Source organism: Solea solea, chromosome 14, assembly GCF_958295425.1.
Source record: "Solea solea chromosome 14, fSolSol10.1, whole genome shotgun sequence".
NCBI classification, from domain to species: Eukaryota; Metazoa; Chordata; class Actinopteri; order Pleuronectiformes; family Soleidae; genus Solea; species Solea solea.
The window spans coordinates 18822827-18847411 of record NC_081147.1 but is presented as its reverse complement, the minus strand read 5'-3'; the positions used below and the strand labels follow the sequence as shown (position 1 = coordinate 18847411).

Here is a 24585-nt window from a genome sequence, read left to right as displayed (position 1 = left end):
CAATGTGTTTTCCTGTTGATTTGAAATCAACAAGAAACTAAACCATTTAAATGGCAAATGGTCAAGAACAGAAATAGAGTAAAGTCTGAAAGTTTACTTCCACTTTTGTCGTCTAACACCTGAAGCATCGTGTTAAAACTAAGTTAAACACATATTCATACAGTGAGAAATTGACTATAAGGTCACTATAAGGTCACATGGGGGCTGGAGTGGCTCAGAGGTTAAGACCGGTACCCTGTGTGCGAAAGACATCATGGTCGCAATGGTCGCAAGTTCGACTCCACCCCTGGCTGATTGTACTGAATTCCATTGTAAATCGCTTTGAATAAAAGCGTCTGCTAAATGACATGTAATGTAATGTTCCAAAGTTTCCTCACAAAGTTGTTTTTATGTGAAAGCCTATTCTTTTGTTGTCATTTTGGTGCAGTTTTGATACCAAATTTTCTACATTATATATGTTAAATCCTCTTTACTTCATATAATGCATACATATTTTGTCTGCTGGTAAACTGGAAAAAGTTAATTTAACATCATTCCCAATCAGATTTAGACGTTCTTCAGCAAAGTTCTCCACCACAGTCCAAAGTCCCTCTTCTTAAAAGAAAAAAGTTTCTGTCGCTTCATATTTTTCCATAAAAACGATTCTTCTCAGTATTGAAAAATAATTTTTTTTTTGATTTAAATAATAAAAGTCCAGTGGTCAGTGAGTTCAACAAACAACAGTTACCTTTCTCCTTTTAATTGACCACATGCAAATAAAGCATGTTAAAATGTTTCTGGAAATCCACACTGGCACAGACCGTCCAAGTGTTTCCCAAGATTTTTAAATAGCTGGATAATCCCTCAGAAAAGCCTCAGACTCCATCAAGTTAGGACAAACTTGTCCCATCCATCGTCACATGAGGGTTGCGGAGCTGCTGGAGCCAATTTCAGCTGATCCTGGTCAGAAGGTGGAATACACCCTGAACAGATCACCAGTCCATTGCAGGGCCAACACACCGATGAACAACTATTCACTCTGATATTCAACAGACAATTTAAAGTGTTCCTCTAGCATGTTTTTGGACTGTGGGAGAAAACCAGAGAACCAGAAGAAAACACATGAAACACTCAGCAGAATCACCAGAACAGAGAGGAAGTTGTGGAGCCAAGGCAAGAAAGTTTTATTTGTACAGAAAGAGATTCAAAGGTGCTGCACATGAACATTTACAAACAACCCAGAGCCAGAATTGTAAGAAATCAATAGAAAGGTAAATATTACAATCAATAACAAATTGTTTAAACATAGTGAAAATGAAATAAATAGTTTAAGAAATATAGCTAAGATAGGGGAAATGTAGTGGAGTAAAAGTACACTATTTATTTAGGAGATGTAGTGGAGTAAAAGTTGCTAGAAATGTGAATAACAAAGTAAAGCACAAATACGTGAATTTTGTACTTAAGTACAGTAACGACGTATTTGTACTTCGTTACATTACAACACTGGGACTGTCTCCGGTTCTGCAGAGACATACTATTGAATCGTTGTCCTTTATGAGGCTAATTGAAGCCACAAGAGGTCATCAGAGTTTCACCACGTCACCTCAACCCAAAACATTCTCCAGCTACGTCACTGAACACGCCCCCGCCCCGCCTCGTGCCACAGAAACCCGGTCAGTTCCACGAGACGCAGACTCGGCGTCTGTTGTTAGTTGTGAAAGCTTGTCAGTCCCCGGCATGACAGAAAAACAGTATCGTCAGTGACAGTGAAGACTTGGACATAATCGTTGGGTTTGTCAGTGTTTATCGCCGCTCTGCGTGGGAGACTGCGCGGCGGTTGGCGGCGCTTTGTAACCGCTCCGGACTGACCGGTAAGAAGCTCTCCCTGCGCGGGGTTAGCGTTCAGTTGCTCCTCTGTTAGCTTAGCAACATGTTGTCAGTCCCCAGCTGATGGAGCGAGCACTAACAAGGTGAAAACTGTATTCGTGTACAAAGCTATCGCCCTATCACTGACTCTGCTAGACTGACTCTTTTTTTAATATCTGGACGTTGTGAGTTGAAGTAAAGTACCCATTGTTTTGTTTGAACCTTGTGATCAGATGTCACCGATCTCAGGTCCGTGTCTGGATCTCTGTCCTTCCATCAACTATTAATGTAACTCTTCTTAATGAATCTTCCTCATTGTTTTTATGATTCTTCTCATCTTTCAGGGGAATCGGTCAGGTAGTTTTCTCAAATTGTGTTGTGTCGTGTGAACGTTTTTGGTGTTGGCATCAAGTGCCATATCATTAAAAATGGCACTTCATTATTCGATTGTCGATGGAACCTGCTGCTGTCTGTTCTCAGGAGATAACCTCTACTTGTAGCTCACAAGATTCAGTGTGTTAGGCTCATTGTCATATTAAGTATGGGACTATATGAAATGTATCCCGACCTAAATAGGTGCTCAATAAGCAAAACAAAGTTGTAAAAAACAACTTTTAAGTAGCTGGTTGGCAATATGAGCTTCAAATTATAACAAAATATTCCGTCACGATATCGCAGTCAAGATATTCACACAGAATCACAGAATTTGAAGGTTAAAAAGATTTTGAAATGATGTATTCTTCTATTTAAACAATGCGAAATAAATCTATTATGTCATGAACAGACAGAAAGAAATGTAAAAGTAAGTAAATAATAACATGGACAACTGTAATTAAATCACTAAATTATATACATAATTTAATGTCAATGTAATTTAATCAAATATATTTGATATTATATTCTGTCACCTTGCTGGCAGCTGGGCCTCAGCCACACATGGTTAAAGGGAGAGTAGGTCACAGGCCATGTTTTCATTATAACATGATATTAAGTGATGGGACGCATGTAATCCATTGGCGGGCTGCATGTGCCCCACCATGGGCCGTGAGTTTTACACCTCTGACTTAGACCATGTAATATTATAGAGGGATAGAGAGAGCCAACAGTTTCCAACAGAAGTGCTTGTCTGTGGAGAGAGAAACAAAACTCCCATTCAAAGGTTTTGTCCGGTGTGTAACATTTATTGGTGAGGTTGTAGCTGAACTTCACCCTTTCCTTTGTTTCAGATGACAGTCACGTTCATGTGAAAGCCAAATGCAAATTTAACAAGCTTGAGGTTTTGTGGTTATACTGATTGAAACCTGCTGCCTTACAGTGTATGGCTCCAAAGATAAGTGCATAAACAGGAAACACAGGGTGAGAATGGGGAGAAGGACAAACAACAAAGGATTCACTTGGAAATAAACCACTGAAGTTTCAAGTGTTATTGTCTAGTCTCTCAGCCATTGTGTGCTGTATAGCAAGTGTAAGTTTCAATAATAACACGCATATGTCTATTTAGGTGTCTGTCTCTGTCCTTGTTTGCAGAAACAGGTAAACACAGTGACACAACCAGTGAGCTATGACGGAAACTATCTGACTAGAGTTACAGTTGTTGAGCTTGAGACTGGAATGCAAGTCAAAACAGAATCAACCTCTACAGGTTTGGTTAGGCTTTTGTTGCCATGTCAGGCTTTTCTCTTAATGCTGACACTTTCATGTTTATGATGTAGATTATTTCTTGTTTACTCTTGTACTCCGCTGACTCCAAAACAATTGTTAGAATAAGTCTATAAAAATATAGATCACATTACAACTCATTAGCATTATAGGCATTTATTTTTATTGCAAAAAGCATTTAACACATTTTTTTTTCACTCTGGAGAAAAAAGGCCTGATCTTTAAATATCTGATATTTACTTAGCAATATCATTTTTGATATGGACTAAAACTATTGTGATATCTTCTCTGGCTGTATCATCCAGCTCTAGACTGATGTGACAATGCAGCAGTTGCAGAGGTTTAAAATAGGAAAGGTCTATTTAAACCATGAAGTGCTGTTGGAACATTGTAGTCAGTCTGTGTTGGAAAAGTCGGTGGTAGAGCTGCCCCAGCGGTAACAACCAGCTCTTCCCCGGGGATCAAAGCCTTAGTAACATAACGTATTCAAGACAGGACAAAGGCACAGATGAAACATTAAATCTGTGCAGTGTGGGTTGGATCCTCTGTCACTACTTATCTGCTGCACCCTGTGTAACAGACCCGTGCTTCATCTCTTATAAATTGTGTGTTGTTGAATCTTCTCTCCAGCTACTCCCTTGGTCGATTCTGGATATGTGACGCCAGAACAGTAATGGTCAGCTGGATCTGAATTTAAAGCTGCTTTTCCACTATGTAATACAGTTCAGTTTGCCACAGTACAATATGGAATGTTAAACCCTAATCTCATTGTTTCTCCACCATGGAGTGTGTAGGTCTGATGGTGATAGCTGCATCAGCTATGTAAATAGAGTTGCATGGTCATAAAAGCACAACACTGTATAGCCTGCCAATAAATTTCAACAAAGAAAAATGTGAAACAGTAAACAACACTGCTGTGCGCTGACATTATTTTGTTAAATAGGAAGCACAAACTGCCTTGGATCTTATCCCTCATAATACATGGTTTATTTAAAATGGTTCGTCAATATTTTTTCCATTTTATTCACTTTGTCACCCAAAATTGACAATTATCTGTCTACCACTTACTGAACAGCAGTTTGTCGAGCTCCACCTATAGGTGCTAGACTACTGACCTCTGTTGCCCAATCGAAGGGCAACAAAATGTCATATGTCACATGTCATGTTTTTAATTGTGTTACTAACCAGATAGAACCACTGTAGCACTTGGTGGAAACTAAACATAAGTGGCCTTTCTGGAAAACACAAATATTTTCTCTACAGCATCTCATAATCAAGACATACTGAAAAATTCAGAGTTGACCGTGAACTTGTATTTGAATCTTTTGTGCTGATGTAATGATGTTTTTCAATCTTGTCAGTCTCAGGCAGAGAGACATGAGTTGGGCTGAGGAGGACTGGACAGTAGGGCTGTCTGGACGCGTCCTGCAAAAGGTGAAGGAGCTGCAGGTACATCATGAGCGACTATCAAGAGAGAACAAGCAGAAACAGCTGCAGTTGGACAACATCCATACAAGCCTTGAAAAACAGGTTGTAAAGGTACAAGCAACCATGTTCCATCAGGGTTGGGAAACATTTGGGTAATTTTCTTCTTATCATAACAACACATTAACTATGTAAACATTTGCTAATAATGTGTGCAAAAATGCCAATTGTAATAAATGACACTAAGCCGTAGGGCTGAAAGATTTTGAATTAATGTCTAGTTGATTATGGGGACTGAAATTCACTACAGTGTGTACAGATCTGTGTTAACTAAAATGTTTTCTTCTGTCTGTAGAATATGATGTGTAGGTCAGGACAATATTTGATCTAAAATGTTATTTCAACACACATTGTGGCTTTAACAAAAGTTAAACTCCTGCGATTTCAATATTGCAGTTAGTCATTGTGATTCTATTGACATTTTTGAAATTTTGATTAATTGTTTAGCCCTACTTGCAGTTGCTGACACAAATTGGTATCTGCTCTGCTGGCGACCTGGAATCTTATTTGTCTATCTGTCTAATAATTCTGCCATACAATGTCCAGAAGAATTTGTTGTTGTATTTTTTTTTTTTTTAAACAAGTATTTATTGAAGATTTTCTTAATTTTACAGAAGGCAACAAAACACACACAAGGCACATCTACAAACAGGAAAATAAATAAATAAGATGAGTAATAATAATAACAATATACATTTTACCATCAGCATAAAAAGGGGAATACAAAATAAATAAGGAAAAAAAAAAAAAAAAAAAAAAAGGGGTCAATCCAGTTTGTCATCAATCCAACAATCCACATCCATATTGTTTCTCTCAAGGAATCCATAAAAGATGTCCCAAATCTTCCAAAACCTATCAAGCTTGTTTTTTGCAGTGTAACTGATCTTTTCCAAAGCCATGTAAAATGTCATTCCCTTTAGCCATTGTGAGGTGGCACAGGGTGTATCTGACTTCCATGAGGAAGCTATACATCGCTTGGCTTCCAAAAAGCAAATATTAAGTAGAGATCTTACTTTTTTAGAGGTGTTAAAGCTATCTGGGTAAAGGTTTAATAAACATAATTTAGAATTAATAGGCACATCCTCACCAATGATTTGTTTTGCTAAATATAAGATTTTTCTCCAGAATGTAAGTATCTGTGGGCATTCCCACATACAGTGAAACAATGTCCCCTTATGGTCTTTGCATTTGAGGCAGGTATCAGGTATGTTGGGATTAAAGTGGTGCAACTTAGATGGTGTTATATAAAGCCTACTTATCCATTTATATTGTAATAATTTGGAGTTTGTATTTATTGATTGCTTTTGAGCTAGAGAACATGCTTCTGACCACTCATCCTCTGTTAAGTTATCCTGCAGATCTGCCCTCCATGCTTTAAGTGTGTTTAGTGACGATTCTTTAGATTTGCTTTCAAAGAGCTTGTATAGTGAGGAAACCTGTCCTCTGGAGTGTAAAAATGTTAAAGTATAATCTTCCAAAGTGGATCTGAGGGGAATTGTCAAACTATTATTTTGTCTGGACAAGATAAAGCTTCGAAGCTGCAAATATTTAAAAAAATGTTTTGCAGGGATCCCATACCTAGTTCTAAGTTCCTCAAATGAACTAAAAACCGAATTTTCATTGTAAAGGTCAGCTATTTTGGCTAATCCCTGAGCAGCCCAGGCTTTAAACCCTGGGTCTGCTCTACCAGGTTGGAAGTCATCATTGCCATAAATCGGAGTAAACTGAGATAAAGTTATATTTTCTCCCAGGTATGCCAACGAGTTATGCCAAACCTTTAAAGTATTCTTTAGAAAGGGATTTTTGGTCTTTTTAATTAGTTTAGTTTTGTTTGCAGAATTTATGTAAAGACATAGAGGAATATCAATTGAGTGTGACTCTATGGAAACCCACGCTGGGGGTTGACTCTTCTCAAAATAAAACATTCCTGCCCTAATTTGGGCAGCTTGGTAATACCACTCAAGATTAGGTACCTGTAAACCTCCCCTTTCGTATGGTAAGTATAGTAGGGAAAGCCTTAATCTGGGGCGTTTGTTGTTCCATATAAAGTTTGTAAAAAGCTTTTTAAGTAAGTGAAAAAACGAGGATGGAGGAGCTAAAGGAATACATTGAAAAAGATATAAAAACTTTGGTAAAATTGCCATCTTCAGAACATTTATGCGCCCAATCATGGAGATGGGTAGATTCGTCCACCTATTAATAAGGTGTGTAACCTTATCTGTCAAGGTGTTATAATTGCTTGGTACAATTCTGTCGATAGTAGGGGTAATATTGACACCTAAGTAAGAGAAACCTTCTTGTGAAACCAGAAAAGAAGTATGAATCGGAGGAGCTTGTCTCTCCTTTTCATCTAGGAAGAGTATTACTGATTTGGAGTAGTTTATTTTGTAACCTGCAAATGTACCAAAATTTTCTGTAAGGTCAAGTATAGTGGGTAGAGTCTGCTTCAGATTGGAGCAAAGCAAAATAATATCGTCAGCAAACAAAGCTATACGATGTTCAGCATTTCCTATTCTTATGCCTTTGCCTTAGTACTCTTACGGACTGCCATGGCCAATGGTTCAATTGCTAAGGTGAATAATAAGGGGGAGAGGGGGCAGCCCTGTCTTGTTCCCCTGTATAATTTGAATGGTACAGATGATAACCCATTTGTTAATACTACAGCCTGGGGATCAGCATATAGAAGTTTAATCCAGTGTTGTTGTATTTTTACATTGTTGTTGTTGTAAATTCTAACCCATGTGCCTTCCCCTTTACCCTTTCTCCTCTTTTCTTCCTACTAGTATGACGAGGTGCGTGGAGAACTTCAGTCTGTGCAGCGGGAGCTCCAGAGTGTTCGTGAGGAGGCCAAGGGGGCAGTGATCAGCAGGGAGCGCTTGACACAGGACCTTCAGACCAAGCAGGCACAAGTATGCTCCTTGGAGGGCCAGCTAGATGCTACTCGCACCCTCAACAACAAACTCACCCAGGAAGTCAAAAGGTTAGCTGCACTGGGAATCTTCTGTCATTGAGCTTCTCTTTGTAGTGTCTTTCTTTTATAGGTTTGTATTCTCTATAAGCAGATTTTTTGCCAAAGTATGCTTTCATATGCATTCACAAAATATAAATATTAGATTTTTTTTCCCCAAATATTGTTTATTCTTGAACTTTCTCTGTGTCTCTGGCAGACTGGAGGCCGAGCTGGAGAAGCTACAGGACAGAAATAAATTGGCAGATACCACTCTGTTTTCTACTCCATGTTGGAGCACACCCTCACCAAGGGAACAGAATGGTAGAGTCCTTTAACTTTATGACTCAATGTTTGTTCTCCCATGTTTTATTCTTGTCTCTATCTTGTCATTAAAGCAATATATATTGGGAAAACACAGAGGTTGTGAAAAGAATCCCTCAACCCAGTCCTCTCCTAGTTGTTGGAGACTATTGTAGTTCTCTTTACTCCCATGTCCCTAAATCACTTGAGTTATTCACCGTTTGATTCCGCTCAGCTTTGGTGATTGGATTTAGGTTGTCAATCCACTCTAAATGCTTTATTTGCCAATAGGGAGCAGAAAGGGTGAGGAGAGGTTGGGACATGGAGATGAAACACAGAGCCAAGCACCTCACGTTCGAGTAAGTTCCAGCATATGCAGCCTAACAGGCTAAAGACAATGTGAATAGTGTTCTAATTGTATGACATGACTCACTCCATGTCATCCTTGCTTCTTCTGGGTGTTCTGTTTTTCTGTCGTTCACAGAGATGCAAACTTCAATGTAACCTTGTATCATGCTTAGAGTTTAACTTGTTTAACTTGTTCAGAAGGTGGTCGTGTTCTTTGTTGCTGTGTGGCTCAATGATTTTGCATTGTTGGTATTCAGAAACTTTTTCTCGAAGATATTTATATATTAGTGTCATTTGTATTTCTTTTAATCCACATACTGCCTATCCCTCCGTTACAGACTCTCATTACTTTGCATCATATCACATGAACGAGTAATTTCTTTTACTTTATTTAATAATTCAATTCAAGTATGAATTGAAGAGTAAAGTTTGCTAAAATAATTTATATAATATAGTTGTTGATGGTGTTACTTTCCAGTTTTTTCTCCACTCAGACTCATGCACTCCTTTTTCGTTATTAAAAAAAAAATTCAAAATCTCTGTTCTCCTCTCAGCAGCGACTCCAGTTCTCAGACATGCACACAAATTCACTGCCAAGACAACACAAGACCACACCCCATCACCGGCTGTCGGACCAATTAGAGTCCTTCTCCACTCCCTTGGCTGTGTTTCCGTGGGAACGAGATGACACCAGGCAAACAGCCAGAAGACAATCCCCGTCCTCTCCCCAGGCGCCCTGTACTGATATCATCAGTCAAGGCCAGCCAACCCCGGGGCATTTGGGGAAGGACAACAGGACAGAGATGGACAGTGAGTGTGAAAGTCAAATGATCACCTTCTTTACATGGCATGAAGGTGTTTCTTCAATGTGTTGCTTTTCCTGGTTTTACATTGCAGTAAACACAATATTCTTGGGTTTTAGAGTGTTATTTGAAAAAAAACGAGCAAACAAACAGACATATTGAACTTTTACCAAATGCTGCAGATCTAGGATATTGTGATGAAAAACAGATGGTTTCGTATTTTGACACACAGGGGCCCCCTTTACACCTGGCATTTAAATGCATTTCCTGCACTTGCCTGACGGGTGTAAATACACAGGTACAGGTGTAAATACACCCGAGACACATTGAGGACAGATTGTTATCTGATCTGCCAAACCACTTCGGGAGGTGGTCGGAGACACATTGTGACCACATTAAACAGAAATGTTAATGCAATAAGTCTCCGATGCATCTCCAGTGCAGTTGTTTTTTGTGCTTGTCAAAGACGACTTCTTTGTCCATACAATAGCGTGACTTCAGGTGCGGCCATTGTTGTTGCTGATATGGCGGCGCACAGGATGTGTTGCAGTAGTCTGCTGCTGGAAATCTTTGCAGAAGAAGAGACATAAGAGGGAGTAACCATGATCAGTTTTGGTACACTCGAAAGATTTTTGGTCACACTCTAGATCCCCGTCCCTACCCTGTCAGTCCTGATGCTATGTTTGTTACTGAAGATGCAAATGCAAAATAAATAGTACTGTTCAGGTTCAGCACTTGTTAAAAAGGCCAGTTACCTTTGTGCCATTTGTTTTTAAGAGAAATAAAACGGGTTGCTAACTGTTGATCTTTGAATGGCTCAGGTATGGTGTGGTGTACATTTGTTGTGCTCTTAGACTGACAAAATAAGGTAAAAATTAATTATGTTCAAGTGGTGCCATCATCCTTAATCCCATGTGCTAGAATCTCGACAATACCTATTACATAAGTAGCTGTGTAGAAATCATTGTCTCAGCTGGAGAATCCTTCTTGCTCCACACTGCAGAGTGGCTCACTTTATAACTGCCATAAAACACTCCTCTTTCTCTCAGCTCCACTGTTTGTGTGTGTTTGTGCATGTGTGTGCGCGTGTGTGTGTCCTTGTTTGCTCAAAGAAGGGAATTGTCCATTGCGAAATAAAATTCTTATTTTTGCTTCTGCTGGGATACAGAGGGGGCAGGGTTAGTGCAGTGTTTATTTTAGTTATGCCTTTCTTCAGTTTTTTTGCTGCTGTGTTTTTTTATTATGCTCTCTCTTCCTCTTTATGGGGTTATAACCGTAGGCGTAGGAAAACCGTATGTCATTTAAGTGGCATGCTAGTTCTTTTTGTTAAAGAAATCACTTGTCTGTCCTGAAATGGAAGTGATGTATTATATTTACAAACAGATAAGGGTTAGTTCGTTTTTCAAGACGTTTGACAAAGTCATCATTTCGAGGCTTGGGAAACATTTCTGAACATTTTACAACAACTAATTGATTGAGAAAATAATAGACAGGTTAGTTGTAGCCCTTGCAGATATTATATATAATTAATGAAAAAAAAAGTTACCAAACACATGTTTTGTTTGTAGAATTTTCTTAATTATTATCTGATAAATTAAACGGCTTTAAAAAAAAAAAAAACAGGTGACAGGGAAATGATGGAAAACATACTGGTCAGACAGAACATTGATTTCCTCACTGTTTTTTTAAATCAGCAGCCTGAGACCCACAGGCCTGGTGAAAGTGCTTCGGTGACAACAGCTGTGGCTGTCAGCAAGCCTGTATGGATTGACCTTGCTTGTGAAGCCCCTGTGTTTTGCTGACTGCTTGTGGTTTCATTTCACCAATTTAAAACCCAGTGCATTGTGTTCTTTTGGTGGATAATAATGCCTGTTCTCCTCTTAGACTGTAAAAGATAGGGGAATATGCCAGGAAATATTATTTTTATAGTGATTGATCTTCAAAAATAAAACTACAATTATATTAACAATATTTGAGCATTTTGACTATTTAGGTTTTTTAAAATCATCTTACTGGTGTTTTTAAAATGTGTTAGGGGGAATTTATTGTGCCTGATGTCTGCTTTATACTAAAATACTTTATTAACTATTTCTGTGTGTTTGGTCCATTCTCCAGCATCACTGTCAGAAATGCAGAGTCGTGTGTCTTGTCTGGAAGAGGAGCTGTCAGTGAAGGCCAAGGCGATGACATCGATTCAGAGCAACTTGGGGCAAACCAAAAAGGAGTTGGCTGCCCAAGAGATCAGCCTACAGAAAGCTTGCTGTGAACTCAGCCTGGCTCACACCCGCATTACCCAGGAGAGTGAAAGGGTAAAAACACACTGACACTCATACCAGGGCTCATTTCCTGGTTTCCTAGTTTCCCTGAGGCTTTGCTGTTTTCTCACAAAATAGGTGTTGGCTTTCATTTATCAAAATATTCCATTTTAACCTCTCTTGAAACAACAAACATGGGATTATTTTGGCAAATGCTCTACAAAGATACACCAAGCAGAAGCTTAATCAGAAGTACAAGATACAAAGCACTACAAGTTTATCAAAGGTGGCAGATTTCTAAATCTAGATGTACATTTCATATGTACAATAGTAAATGTAAATTCTGTATTTTGTGTGAATAGGCACTAGTGGCCTCATATGAAAGAGTGCAGCTTTCATTCTGAAAGATGTACTAAATGGTAATATATTTCACTAATAATTATAACAATAATACAATAATCATTATTGGTATTGTTAGATAAGGAAATTGTGTTGTGTTTGTGTGTCAGGCATCAGGAGCTGAGCAAAGGCTGAAGCAATTACAAGAGGAGCTGAGGTGTCAGAGACAAAACGCTGAGAGCAGTCGACTGCAGCACCAGCAGCGCAGCAAAGAGATGGAGAAACAACATCAGAGGGTAAGACTCTGGGACAGATGGAGGATACAAACAACTAAAGAAAGTGTTAGCCAATTTGAGATCGCTTTGGTTTGATATGCTCCACCTTCAAGATGATTAGAATGGCTCACATATAGGGTGTTATCTGCAGGATGTAACAGAGCTCCAGAAAGAGAGGCAACAGCTGGAAAAGCAGCATCGGGAGGAGGTGAATAAGCTCAACCAGGAGCTCCAACAGGCCAGGACCCTGCACAATGCTCTGCAGGCCCAGGCGGACAAGGTAAATGCCGCACAAGGTGCCTAGGTTTATAGAACATCAAACACATCATTAAACCTGCCCTATAATGTTAATTTATTTCATAGTAATACATTAAACAAGTAAAGCATTTAGATTTGTATCAACACTGGGAACTGAGGATTCAAATGACGTTCAATACAATTTGTTTATATTACGGTTTACAGTATGTCTGCTCTGTTTTTTCAGCTTTTTCCTATTTCTCTTTCCTGCTTTCTCTGTCACTATTCCCTTTCCATTTTCGTCTTCTCTCCTCCTCAGATTCTTTATTGTTATAAAATGTTATGTAAATTGCCTCGCCTCTTCTCCTGTGCTTGCTTCTTCCCCTTATTTTTTTTCTCTTACTCTTCCTTCCCACCTGCTCTTTTCTCTGCTCCGTCCTCCACTCCTCTCAGTTTCTCTCCAGTGGAAAGGTTGAGCAGTGAAGGTAATGACAGTGCAATTCCGTTGCTCGGTGCAGAATGCTTTGGTTATGGAAGCATTAAATAAACTGAAACCTTGTAACTTGTGCTTGAGAAATAGTTTGAGTTGTCACTGAGTGCGGTGTACAAGCATGACTGTTTGGTGAGGATGAAGGGTGGAATATTTTTGTGGAAGTTGTATTTAAGACAAATTGCATGGATGTAAAGAAAGAGTGTGTTTGTGATTTAATTTTTTTGTCTGCAAAACAGTAATGCAGAATATAATCTCAGGACAAGGTCGAGCTTCTTTCCACCCAAAATATGTTCTTGACATTCATTCCTTCATTTTAGACACCCAGTACGACCGAACTGTAAACCACATAGATATTATCTTGTTATATCTGATAAGCGACAGTCAACACACAATAGAGGCACAGTTTGGGTTGAATCTAATCTTACAGAGCTTTTGACTTATTGGTACACTAAATTATCAGTGGTGGATGTTGCACAGATACATATGTTTAATTGATTTGAGCCTATTTGTTGGATTAGTAAATGTAATTTGTACTCAAATTGCTACATGCACATCACCATGTACGATGATATGAGATCATGTGCAGAATTTTGTATTCACACTGGTGGGAAGCTGATCAGCTTGTTAAGTCTTCTTTAGTTTCCCCAGAGAGGTAGACAATACATTAGACATAGCTGATGTTTGCTATTGATCACTGATTGCTCTCCTGCTTCCTGTTTGCCTGGTTGGTTCATATTCATACTTTGACAATAGCAGCCGTTCAGTCTGCATTTTGTCTTGTTGTTTTTACCCTTAACCTTCCCGACAGTTGTTTTTTTTATTAAATTTTACTCGCCTTTTAGCACCTGCTGAGTAATGATTTCCTCCTTCAGCTATCTCTACAGAAACAAGTGCTAGAGAAAGAGTTGGACATGCTGAAAGAGAAACTGAAGTGGACGGAGGGACAGTTGCAGGAGAGCCAGAAGAAAGAAGCTCAGACACAAGCCAAACTAACGGTAAAACACGCATGACATGTTACTGATGCATATCAATTATTCATTACCTGTCCAGTGGATAAAGAATGAACTGTGTACATTTTTTAAAAAGCATTTCTACCTGTCATATGTTGGATATTTTGATCACATTAATTGTGAATAATAAGTTAGCTGTGGCTTTTCCAATCATCAGGTTTAATCATCATGTTGAATTTATGGGGTGAACCTTCACATCAGACCTAGCATTAATGTGCTTGACCAAATTTTGAAACCATTATGCAGCAGAAGTATGTAGAGTTGTTTGTTTTTGGCAGGAGATTACACACATTCCAGCTTTCAACATCAACTCATGCTGCCTTTGCCTGTGGGACTTGTTTGTCTGTGGTTTGTTTCTGTTTCAAAACAACTGCTCTTCATGAAATGCACTTGTCAGTACATTGTTCCCCGACAATCCTTTATTGTCTGGAAGTGCTGCATTTCCAAAATAATTTTTTAATGGTCAAGTTTCAGTGTGAGAATGTTTTTTCCTGCAAGAAACATTTTAATTAAAAGCAGTCGTTGCTTTAAGTCAACAGATAAATTAACAATTTTTTATATAAAAACGATTATACTAAAACGATTGTACTCCAACTTAACTAAATACATTTTTTTAGAGATTTTTATTTTTCCTTCTTCCATCAGGAAGCGCTACGTGAGGCAGAGGGTGTGGCAGTGAGTCTGGAGCAGAGCAGGAAGAGAGAGCGAGGTCTGGAGGAGGAGGGGAGGAGACTGGCAGAAGAGCGAGCTGACGCCCTGCGTCTCCTCAAAGACCTGCAGGGTGAGGAGGGGTGACAGATCCATCTGTGCTTGTGTAAACTCATTTATAATTTAGGAAAACTACATATGATGCACATTCATTATTTAAGTTGATGAGTTCTATATACTGTTGTGCATTCAGTACAGTACATGCTATATTACTATTACTATCTTCATTGCTGCTCCCTGCTGGCTGTTTTTATATTTTACATTTTTTTTTCTAAATATAAGTAATGTATATAGAAGTGTGCACTCTATTATGTTTTACTTCATGGGTGGTCAGTAAAATGTGTTATATTCTTCCATTTAATTCCAGAACAAAAAGCTGCACCAGCACCTCCAGTTCAGCCTGTGCAGTTTTGCCCTGTTGGACAAAGTTCATACCCTCCTCCGTCGTACCCACTTCATTCTCGGCAGTCCACACACACTAAAAAGCCCACCACCCGAGCTGAACAAAAGAAGAAAGAAGAGGATGTAGACGAGAGAGGAGCAGAGTTTTCAGCGCCTTACCCGTCTGAAAGAGAGCCAGGAGAAGGCATCGACTCTGAACACATATCCACAGACTCGGAGGCTTTACAAACGGTAGGACACAGAAGAAACAGTAATGGAGAAAAGAACAATAGTAGAAGTGAAATGATCAAGTGTGACAGCTCTGGAACAAAGGGGCACTCCACATTTGGTCATGTACACTCTAGTGAATCTCCCTCAGCTCCTGATGCGTACACCAACACCTCTGTGGATGCTAATAACTGCAGTGTGAGACTTTCCGATGGTGGGACTCCTTCTGTTAAGCCTGAGCAGACTAAAGCTTCTGAAGACCTCAAGAGGGAGAATGCCATGCTGCGGTCAGAGATAAAAGATGTGCGTGAAGAACTCCAGAAACGGCTGGAGGACCTGGAAGCCCAACGGCGGGCTGAAGCAGAGGCCAGGACCCGGCTCAAGCAGCTGAGCCGTAAACATGCCAGCCACGCCGTGGAGAAGGCGGAACAGGACAAGGAATGGAAGGCAAAACTGGAGAGTGAGAGAGCTGAGGTGGAAAGACTGAGGAAGGACATGGTTGGTTTGGAGACAGAGGTGAAGAGTAGTAAGGAGGAAAGAGAAAAGAAGGAGCAAGAGGACCAGGAAACGAAGAAAAACAAAGCGCTAGAAGACAGAGAGAGTGAAATGATAGAACTTAATATTCAGTTGAAGAAGCAGCTAGCAGATGTAAAAGCCCAGTTGGCGTTAGAACGAGAAGAGAGACAGCAAGAGGACAAGGAGAGGAACCAAGCTTCAGTCTTAGACACAGATGTTAAAAAGGAGCTGAGCACAAAATTGGCAGAACTTCAAGCTGAATTGGAAGAACTTAAGTGCAGCAAGAAAGAAGATGAGAGAGCAGGAGAGGAGAGATTCCTGCTTGCAAACAGTCCGCTGACATACCTGTCTCTCCATGATGATGAGCTCAACTCAAACATTGTCCATCGTGACAATAAACTCGTCCTTTCTCCTGAGCAGCACCTTCTCTTCTGTCAGTCCACCAACCAGCTCAACACGCTTGTATCTCAGGGAACAGCAGATCTTATTCAAAAACAAACGGTGATAGATCCTGAATGCTCACCTCTGTCAGGTGCGGGTCAAGCATATCAAATCCCTTCTGAATTGGAAGACACTAGACAAAACTGTCTGGTAGGGACTGTTCTGTCCGACCAGAGAGATGACATTTCTCACCTGCACAAATGTGAGTCTGCTCCCTCACATTTGGAAAACGAGGTGGCGCACCTGCACAAAGAGAAAGCAAAGGAAACTGAACGTGCCAACCAGAACCAGGTTAAACTAGAAGCCCTGCAGAGCCAGGTAAATAATAGTGTGTTTATTGATATTAGGGCTGTACTGATATTTTGTAATATTGTAAAATATCTTCAAAAGCAATATAACAAAGGTTGAATAGACATTGATATGATGTTTATACATTGCACAGATACATTGAGACATAACACATTTGCACTGTTTTTACACCAGATATGTTGTTTTCTGGCCATAATGAAAATCGCAGTCAACTGATATCTTCCATTTGAACGCAGACAAAAATCTAACTTTGATTATCTGAATTTGGCACAATAATTATTTGTTGACTTATTTTAAATTTGTGTTTATTGTGGTAACGGTTTGGCCTCATCGTCCATCTCCAATTTTTATATTTGATTTGTTCAGTTTCATTAATATAAGTTTTTAGCCGTATGATACAATAGATTTAATCATTACACTTTGAATGAGAATATTTAGATTAATTCAAGATAAGATAAGTAATTAAATAAATTAAAAAAAATGTAAACCTCATCAATATAATGTTTGGATGTGTCACAGAGGAATTGTCTTACAAAAAGCAGCAAATAAAAATGTAGAAACGTGCTGCAGTGACTATAACCCACAAACTAATTAAACATTTATGTATGTTGGGTAATGTCAGTGTCACTGTGTCAGTATTACTTTGTCACTGAAACCATCTGTGAATGCAGGAAGAAACAGAGGCTAGAAACCTTTCATCCAGGCCAAATAACAAACACACACTCATATATATATATATGTGTGTGTATATATATATATATATATATATATATATATATATATATATATATATATATATATACATATATATATATACATATGCCAAAAAATTTTATCATAGAAGCAAATTCAGTTCTGTATAAATTGAGATTTTTCTGTAAGTTCTTGACTTGATAGAATGTTCAGCAAATGTGTTGTCTAAATTAAGGCAAGTGCGTAACTAAGAAGTGTGTGCCATCTTTTACTTAGCTGTTATTTTAACACAATGGATGCAGGGCATAGTGAAGTGCCTGTCTTCTTTCTTCTATTGTTTCTATTTTCTGTCTTTCCCAGGTGACACGTCAGACACAGCAGCTTACAATGGCTTTTGAAAAGCAGAGTCAGCACATCTCGGGCCTTCTAGCCGAGCTGCATGAAAAAGAGATCGCCCTCCTCAGACAGGGAGAGGAAATGCAACGATGTAAGCTAGAACTGGATGCTTTACAGACCGAAAAGGAGGTGGAAAAGGGTCAAAGGGAAGGCAGACTTGATGTGAAGTTGACTAATCCCGCAGAGCTTCAGCCCAATGAGAAAAAGGGTTGTGCTGCCACCGTGGATACTACATGTTCACTAGCAGATGTGGGATCTACTGCACGGATAGATGAAAATCCCAGAGCACATGTTAGTAGTGAAGAAGACAATGAAGCACAATTATTAGAGGACTCGACCAAGACTAAGAGTAACTATGGCTCCATTTTTCGGAGAGAGGAGACTGAGTACAGTCAAGATGGACGATCGGCACATGATGCTGCAGAACTGCTCGCTCTGCGACAAGAGAATTGTCTGCTGAAACAAAGAATAGAAAGCCTGACTGTCTCTGACACTGGCGGCCTAGCATTACACACCCACACTGAAAGCAAAGAAGACCCAGTCGAGCAAAACCCAGGACATACTGTTGTGTTCTGCTCGACACAGCAGGGGCCATTTAGTGAGGAGAATGACATCACCACTGAGGGTCAGGAGTCACTGCTGCAGAATGAAAAGAGAAGAGAAGATAAAAGGACAACAAGGGCTCAAAAGACATTTGAGGAAGTGTCTCATCTTCAGATCAAACACCTAGAGCAACAGGTAGCGACGGTCTCCTATCTCTTCCTATCACAACGATGATGCCAACTGTCTTGCTGAATCTGACACTTAATAGTAGACTAGAAAGTAACTGACATTTACTTGTATTTAAAAAGTTACCCACTGAAGTTTGAAATAACAGATATAACAGAGTTTACAATTTACAAATATGTTGACAAACTTTGTTAGGGTTAAGTAGAATTTTAAATTGAGTGCATTTGCAGTACTTTACATCAGAAAAAGTATTTATTAAAACTCTAATTAACTAATGAATATTTGTTTGTATGTTATTCTGTAAAAACCTTCCCTTTTCTTTAGAAAGTTATATTAGGAATGTTTCCATTCACTCAGTCTTGTCCTTTCTATGCTGTCCAGGTGGTGGCACTGCAGGGGAAAGTACGGGCTCTCTCTGAGGAGACCCAGCAGCAGAATGAGGAACTTGCACTGTGGAGACTGGCCACCCAACCAGCCCCAACATTTGACCAGATCCTTCCCATCAAAGATGACCACTATCAAATCTCTGCTGCTGTAAAATCACAGTCAAACCAGCAACACACTGATGAGACAACCAATGACCCACCAGGGACGAAGAGCGAGGCTCTGGCGGGCCAGATACGGGTTATTCAGCAAACTCCCAGTCATGTGGCAGTCGTCAGAGAAGATGAGTTACTCCTCTCCTGCTCTTCCAACAAACTGCAGGGCCAGATGTTGTTCTCCAGGTAACACTCTTAAACTCAGGCTAGAGAAACAATGCAAATATTTGACACTCATGTTGAATGAATGTATATGTATATTTGGTATGTTTAATGTTTGTAATGTTTGTTTTCTGCTTCTTTAAATCAAGACTACAGCACAGCAACGTCCCTGAACCAGTGAGTTCCCAATACTTTAAAAAGACTGCAGCACTTAAGGAACACAATCAGGACACTGTCAACATTGACGAGGTGACTGACCCTTTTTCCCTTTTTAAATCATCATTTGCTTACATACCAGACACATGTAAGTCTTCGACTCCTCATATTAGTGTGGGCTAATTTTAATTTTCTAGCAGTATCCCATGGCTTTTCAAGAAAATGTGAAAAGCTGGAAAAAAGCTCTAAATGCGACAGCTGACTAACACAATTTAAAGTCTGTGTGCTAGACATAGTTTCTAATAAATAATGATGTTTGTTTGTTACAGGAACCAAGTGGCTAAAGTAGCTACTGTAGTTTTTCCATTATGTCGAGATTAGGGAACAATCATCTCGTTTCTCATGATAATGGAATAACAAAAAAATCACTAGTCATTTTTGTCAGAGTTGAGTAGAAGTTGATGGTGATGAGACAGGTTCAAGTCCCCACCAGGTCAAAAGGGCTGGGGTACCCCTGAGCAAGGTACCCAGCCCCCTTTGCTCTCCGGGCGCCACTCAGTGTGGCAGCCCACTGCTCCTAATTCTAGGATGGGTCAAATGCAGAGAAATCATTTCCCTAAGGGGATTAATAAAGTATAAGATTTAGATTTAGATTTTAGTTTTTACAGATGTGATGTCTTTTTTTTTTTTTTATCACTTATGTCAAATTAGATTGTGCCATTCCTTTTTTGAAGTGATAAGTATTTAAAGATGTAAAAGAAATGTCTTTATTTGCATCAGAATTGAAAGCTGTAAGCTAATCTTGTTCTTATTTGGGAAAAATGCAATGCATACATTGGAAAATTGTCCGGTCTTTAACTGCTGTATTTTGTCTCTCGATGCAGGAATCTGAAAAAGAAAATCAGGAGAGAAATGTCATACAATCACAGCACAAAGACAAGCATGACACTGAAGTTATCCAAATGTCATTAGAGACAACGGGTCAACACATTACCAAAGGACCGAACAATACAAAAACAGAGTGTCACCCAGAGAATCCTGTGTCAAACCCAAAGGTTTCCAGAGCATCTGATGAAACAAACACGACCGAGATGAAGAGTGTCAGCAGTCAAACGGAGGAGAGCTTGGATCCTCCAACAGCATCTAAACTCCACTCTGCATACACACAGACTGAGGAGGAGGAAGTAGACATAGTGGATTCACCCCCTGTCTCCCCCATTCCTTTAGCTCAGGCAGCAGTGTCAGCAGAGAAGATGCTGTTTTCAGGTTCCTTCCCCATCCCAGCTGACCCGGCTCGTTTAGCTGAAAGAATCCGCCGGAACAGGACTCAATTGTCTGCTGCCTTCGATGACACGGAGTATGAGCCGTATGGACTGCCGGAAGTTGTCATGAAAGGTAAGTCTACGGTTTGTGTAAAATTGCGTAAAGTATATAGTACTTTTTAATGAAGAAATGTGCTTTGTTGGCTCAAAGATAACGTTTTAGATTCATTTTGAAGCTACTGTTGCTTCTTGTGCTGTTTTCACTATGTATCGCTTTATTTTATGCTCCAGATTAAAAAAAAAATAAGACAGACTACCACCACTGCTTTTCAGTATATACACAGTACTAATCTCCTGTCATTTTCTTCCTTAAGGTTTTGCCGACATACCCAGTGGCCCCTCGTGTCCCTACATTGTGAGAAGAGGTTTATTGGGGACATCTGTTGTACCTGTCCCTCAGAAAGACACAGGAAAGGAAGAGGAGACGGATTAAAAAAAAAGAAAACACATCCACAGGTAACCTCCACAGCCATGTGTACTGGGACACGTGTGTGCATTTAAAGTAGATTTCATGTCTCGAAGATTTAGGAAATTCAAAAAGCATATTGGCAAATAATTAAAAAAATTACAATTAAAAATATGTTATTTAATTAGATAGTTATTTCTTCATCCACATAATCTTCATATATGTATTAATATAGGATTTTAAGTGTTTTTTGAGTTCAAATACTTGTGTACATCATGTGAATTCATCTGTGCAGCTGTTCCACAGATCCATGTTTGTTCAAAAGTTTTTAAGTAGAGTTGGTGATGAGTCTGATGGCCCTTTTTTTGCAAAAAGAAGTTTTGCGTTTAAACACCTTAATGACATACAGTTGACTGATTATGTTATTTATACACAGTGCAGATCATTATGTGCGGCAGCTTCTCCACTGTAAAGATTTGCTGCTTTCCTTTGTGTGTTTTAAAAACGTTTACTAACTACTACTAATGACACGCCATGACATCACCCTAGACTCACAATTCAGGCAAAATATACTATTTATTAGACTCTATCTATTTTATTAATCAAATGTATAATCTGAGAATCAGTCACTAAATGTTTTATTATTATTAATAAAACATTGATTCTGGTTGTCTGCAGGTCTGGTGGCACTGAACTAATGTTTAATGACACTGGAGCTCAGTGATGAAGAACAGCAGCTCTACAAAGACACACTCCACTCACCAGTGACCTGAACCACTTCAGTCTTTTACAGCAACACAAACATTTCCCGTCACGTGGACATCCATTCATGTGTTTACAGGTAACAGGTCCTGCAGTGGGGAAAAAACTAAACACTTCCATCACTGTGGATCCGAAATGTCTCCGTGGACACAAGTTGATCCTGTGATTGTTGTGTGGAAAGACTTTATTATTACACTCACCTGTATATTTAGGTGCAGAGGTGCTGCTGATTTAGGGATGACACGATAACAAAGGGATCATTTTTAGTGACTCTGAATGAGCGCTTGGGTCGAAACCAACCGTGGCCTGTTTTTAATGAAATGCTGACTCGCTGATGCTTTTCTAAACACACGCTTGTCAAGATAAGTGTGGTGTGTTTGCCAAAAAAAGGGTGAAGTCAAGAAGGGCCTCTTTGGGAAAATTTGATATATACCTGACCATATATATATATATATAAGTCATGAAGTAGCTTTTTTTATTATGGACACTTGAATGTGAGGACAGCTGGTTACAAACCCGTGATAAACCATAGTGTAAAGGTGTGTGAGGTGATTAGCCGTGAATAAAAACATGAGTTTAGTCTTGAAATTGTTTGTATACGTGTGTGATTGTGATGAGGAGAGAGAGAGAGAGAGAGCCGAGCACACGCCTATGACTCAGTCTGCTCTGCACTGGTTTCCGCTCCATGTATGGTGAAGTATACTGTGCTCGCTCTCTCTCTCTCTGTCTCCTGCTTTGCTTTCCCTTTCTTACACTGATGAGACTCATCTGTCTCTGACTCTGAGACGACCTCACAAAAAAAACGGAACTTCTGTATTTATCTCGTTTCACATTCATTTCGACTAAATTAGCTTTTGCGGTGGACTTTCTTTGTTGCACATTTGCGACTGTGACAAATGATCAAAATGCCACGTGTATGAATTCTGTAGTTTGGACGTTCATGGACAGGTTTTTTTTTTTAATATACATTGTACCTGAAGATAATCACCACTCAACAAGGTTTCCCAGGTTGTTTGTAATGATAACACACGCTCAAAGTTACATATAAAGGGCTACAGGTCATTGAATTCTAAGCATTGCTGCTGTTATCTGGCTGCAAAGATATCACTTGCTTAAGCAGTGTCCAAAATCCTCAGTCCTGGTCAAATTTGACACTTGCTTGTTGTCAGTGATGCAGTACATTTACAGGTCAAATCTAAAACATGATTTGCACAGATTTACTGAGAGAATCAACCAACAAGTGTAAAAACAGGCCTTGACAGACAGTACAAATGGAAATGAATCTTTACAGCTTTATGCTTCTCTAGACAATGATGTCAACAAAACTATGAACTCTTCTTACTACAAAGACTAGTCTGATTCGTCTACCTTAGATGACAGAAGCCTTTGTCCTGCTTTAACTGCGCTGACATTGCTTTTTCAAGGTTTCCCTTTCTGCCAGTATTTAAGGCTCGTTTTGTAAATATACATAAAAAGCATGTTGGTGTTTTATTAAAGAATATGAAGTCCTTTAAAACCTTTGCTGCTCTGTCTGTCACTGATATTTGAGATTATTTAAACCCACGTTTTTTTTTGTACATTTGTGTCAAAAAGGATGTAAATTCATTTAGTTTATTTATGTTAACATTTCATGTTGAATCACTCCTTTCTGGTCTTGGCTTGTAACAGTTACATGCATGTCTCGGTATCAGTTGTCATGGCAACACCATCCCACACACAAACACACACTTGTGCTGCCTTACCTTCATATCCCTGGGATCTGTAGTTCTTTGGCAGTGAGGTGGACCCGTCAGAGCTCAGTTCACTGTTGTTGAGTTGTTGCCTTGTTTTGGACACTTTACTGTAACTGTATCGATGTTCTGTTGTTGACTACAATAAAAGGCTGATTCTTATCGACGCTCTTGTATAATAGTTTTTATTTAATCATCCAGTTTTGACTTTTTGTTTTTAAAATGTGTTACTTTTAATTAGTTTTTAGAGTGGGTTTGTCCGTTTTTATTTTTTGTGAATGCTTAGTTTTTATTCGTTTTTCTGTAATATTTATGCCAGATTGAAAAAGTATAGTGTCATTAAAAACCCAGCAAAAACAAATAAACCCAATAAAAGACTAGAGGTTTGATTCACTTGGATGAATCAGCTCAACCCAATTAACAGCATAACCCATATTATGTGTAACTTGCACAGCCTTATGTCCCACATTGTAAAAAAAAAAAAGAAAACAACAAATCAAAAACAATATATTATGAATGAATGAAAATGCTGTCTCAAATACAACCTTTTAAAATAGGTACAAAAAGGATTTTGTATGAAAATATATGCTTAATGTTTGTTGTTTCTTTTTAAATTTTACTCATGTTTTTCCTCAGATTAAACTGTGTGCCTTTAGTCTGTTGAGAATATTTTTTTTTTTACCTTTCACACTAACTGCATCCAACCTCAGCAGTAAATATTTTACACTTCAGGTTAGTTTCTTGTAGTCTGTTATGTTTGATTCAGGGATGGTATCTGGCATCTTTTCCTGGGTATTTATGACACAATACTTATTATGGCCTTTTTGAATCTCGCATTTTGCACCTTGCTATTAAAACACTCATGTGTTCATCTTGTTTGTTGCACATTTTCGTTGAAAACTGTCAACAAACAATTCTTAGTAAAGTGCAAGAACATTTGTCTGGAACATTAACTTTGACTCTGACGTAGCAAGCGTCTCTTTCCTCTTCCCCGAAAAAGCATTTACGGAGCTGAGCTCCTCCACGTCCAGCTCAGGAAACTCTGGGTCCTCTGCTCTTCCTCTGCACTGACAGCACTTCATCACACTCGCTGCGCTGCCACGGAGGA

At 39.1% G+C, this 24585-nt stretch overlaps 1 protein-coding gene across 1 annotated transcript; it reads left to right on the top strand.

The window, feature by feature from the left end:
* Positions 1 to 1650: 1650 nt before the first annotated feature.
* si:dkeyp-115e12.6 (centromere protein F) lies at positions 1651 to 23643 on the top strand. The gene is made up of 18 exons (XM_058650044.1): positions 1651 to 1850; positions 4866 to 5043; positions 7773 to 7969; positions 8157 to 8260; positions 8531 to 8598; positions 9142 to 9397; positions 11506 to 11699; positions 12155 to 12280; positions 12411 to 12539; positions 13862 to 13984; positions 14645 to 14780; positions 15075 to 16591; positions 17636 to 18409; positions 18782 to 19125; positions 19251 to 19350; positions 20142 to 20652; positions 20894 to 21035; positions 21664 to 23643. The coding sequence occupies exons 2-17, from the start codon at positions 4882 to 4884 to the stop codon at positions 21010 to 21012; spliced, it is 4860 nt and encodes a 1619-aa protein (XP_058506027.1). The 5' UTR covers positions 1651 to 1850; positions 4866 to 4881; the 3' UTR covers positions 21013 to 21035; positions 21664 to 23643.
* The last annotated feature ends 942 nt before the right edge of the window (positions 23644 to 24585 follow it).

Excerpts from the sequence above, each read along its gene's own strand:
- si:dkeyp-115e12.6 (XM_058650044.1), top strand. The coding sequence starts at position 4,882 with ATGAGTTGGGCTGAGGAGGACTGGACAGTAGGGCTGTCTGGACGCGTC. Across the intron at positions 5,044-7,772 it reads TTGAAAAACAGGTTGTAAAG|TATGACGAGGTGCGTGGAGA; the intron begins GTACAAGCAACC and ends TCTTCCTACTAG. Across the intron at positions 19,351-20,141 it reads ACACTGTCAACATTGACGAG|GAATCTGAAAAAGAAAATCA; the intron begins GTGACTGACCCT and ends CTCTCGATGCAG.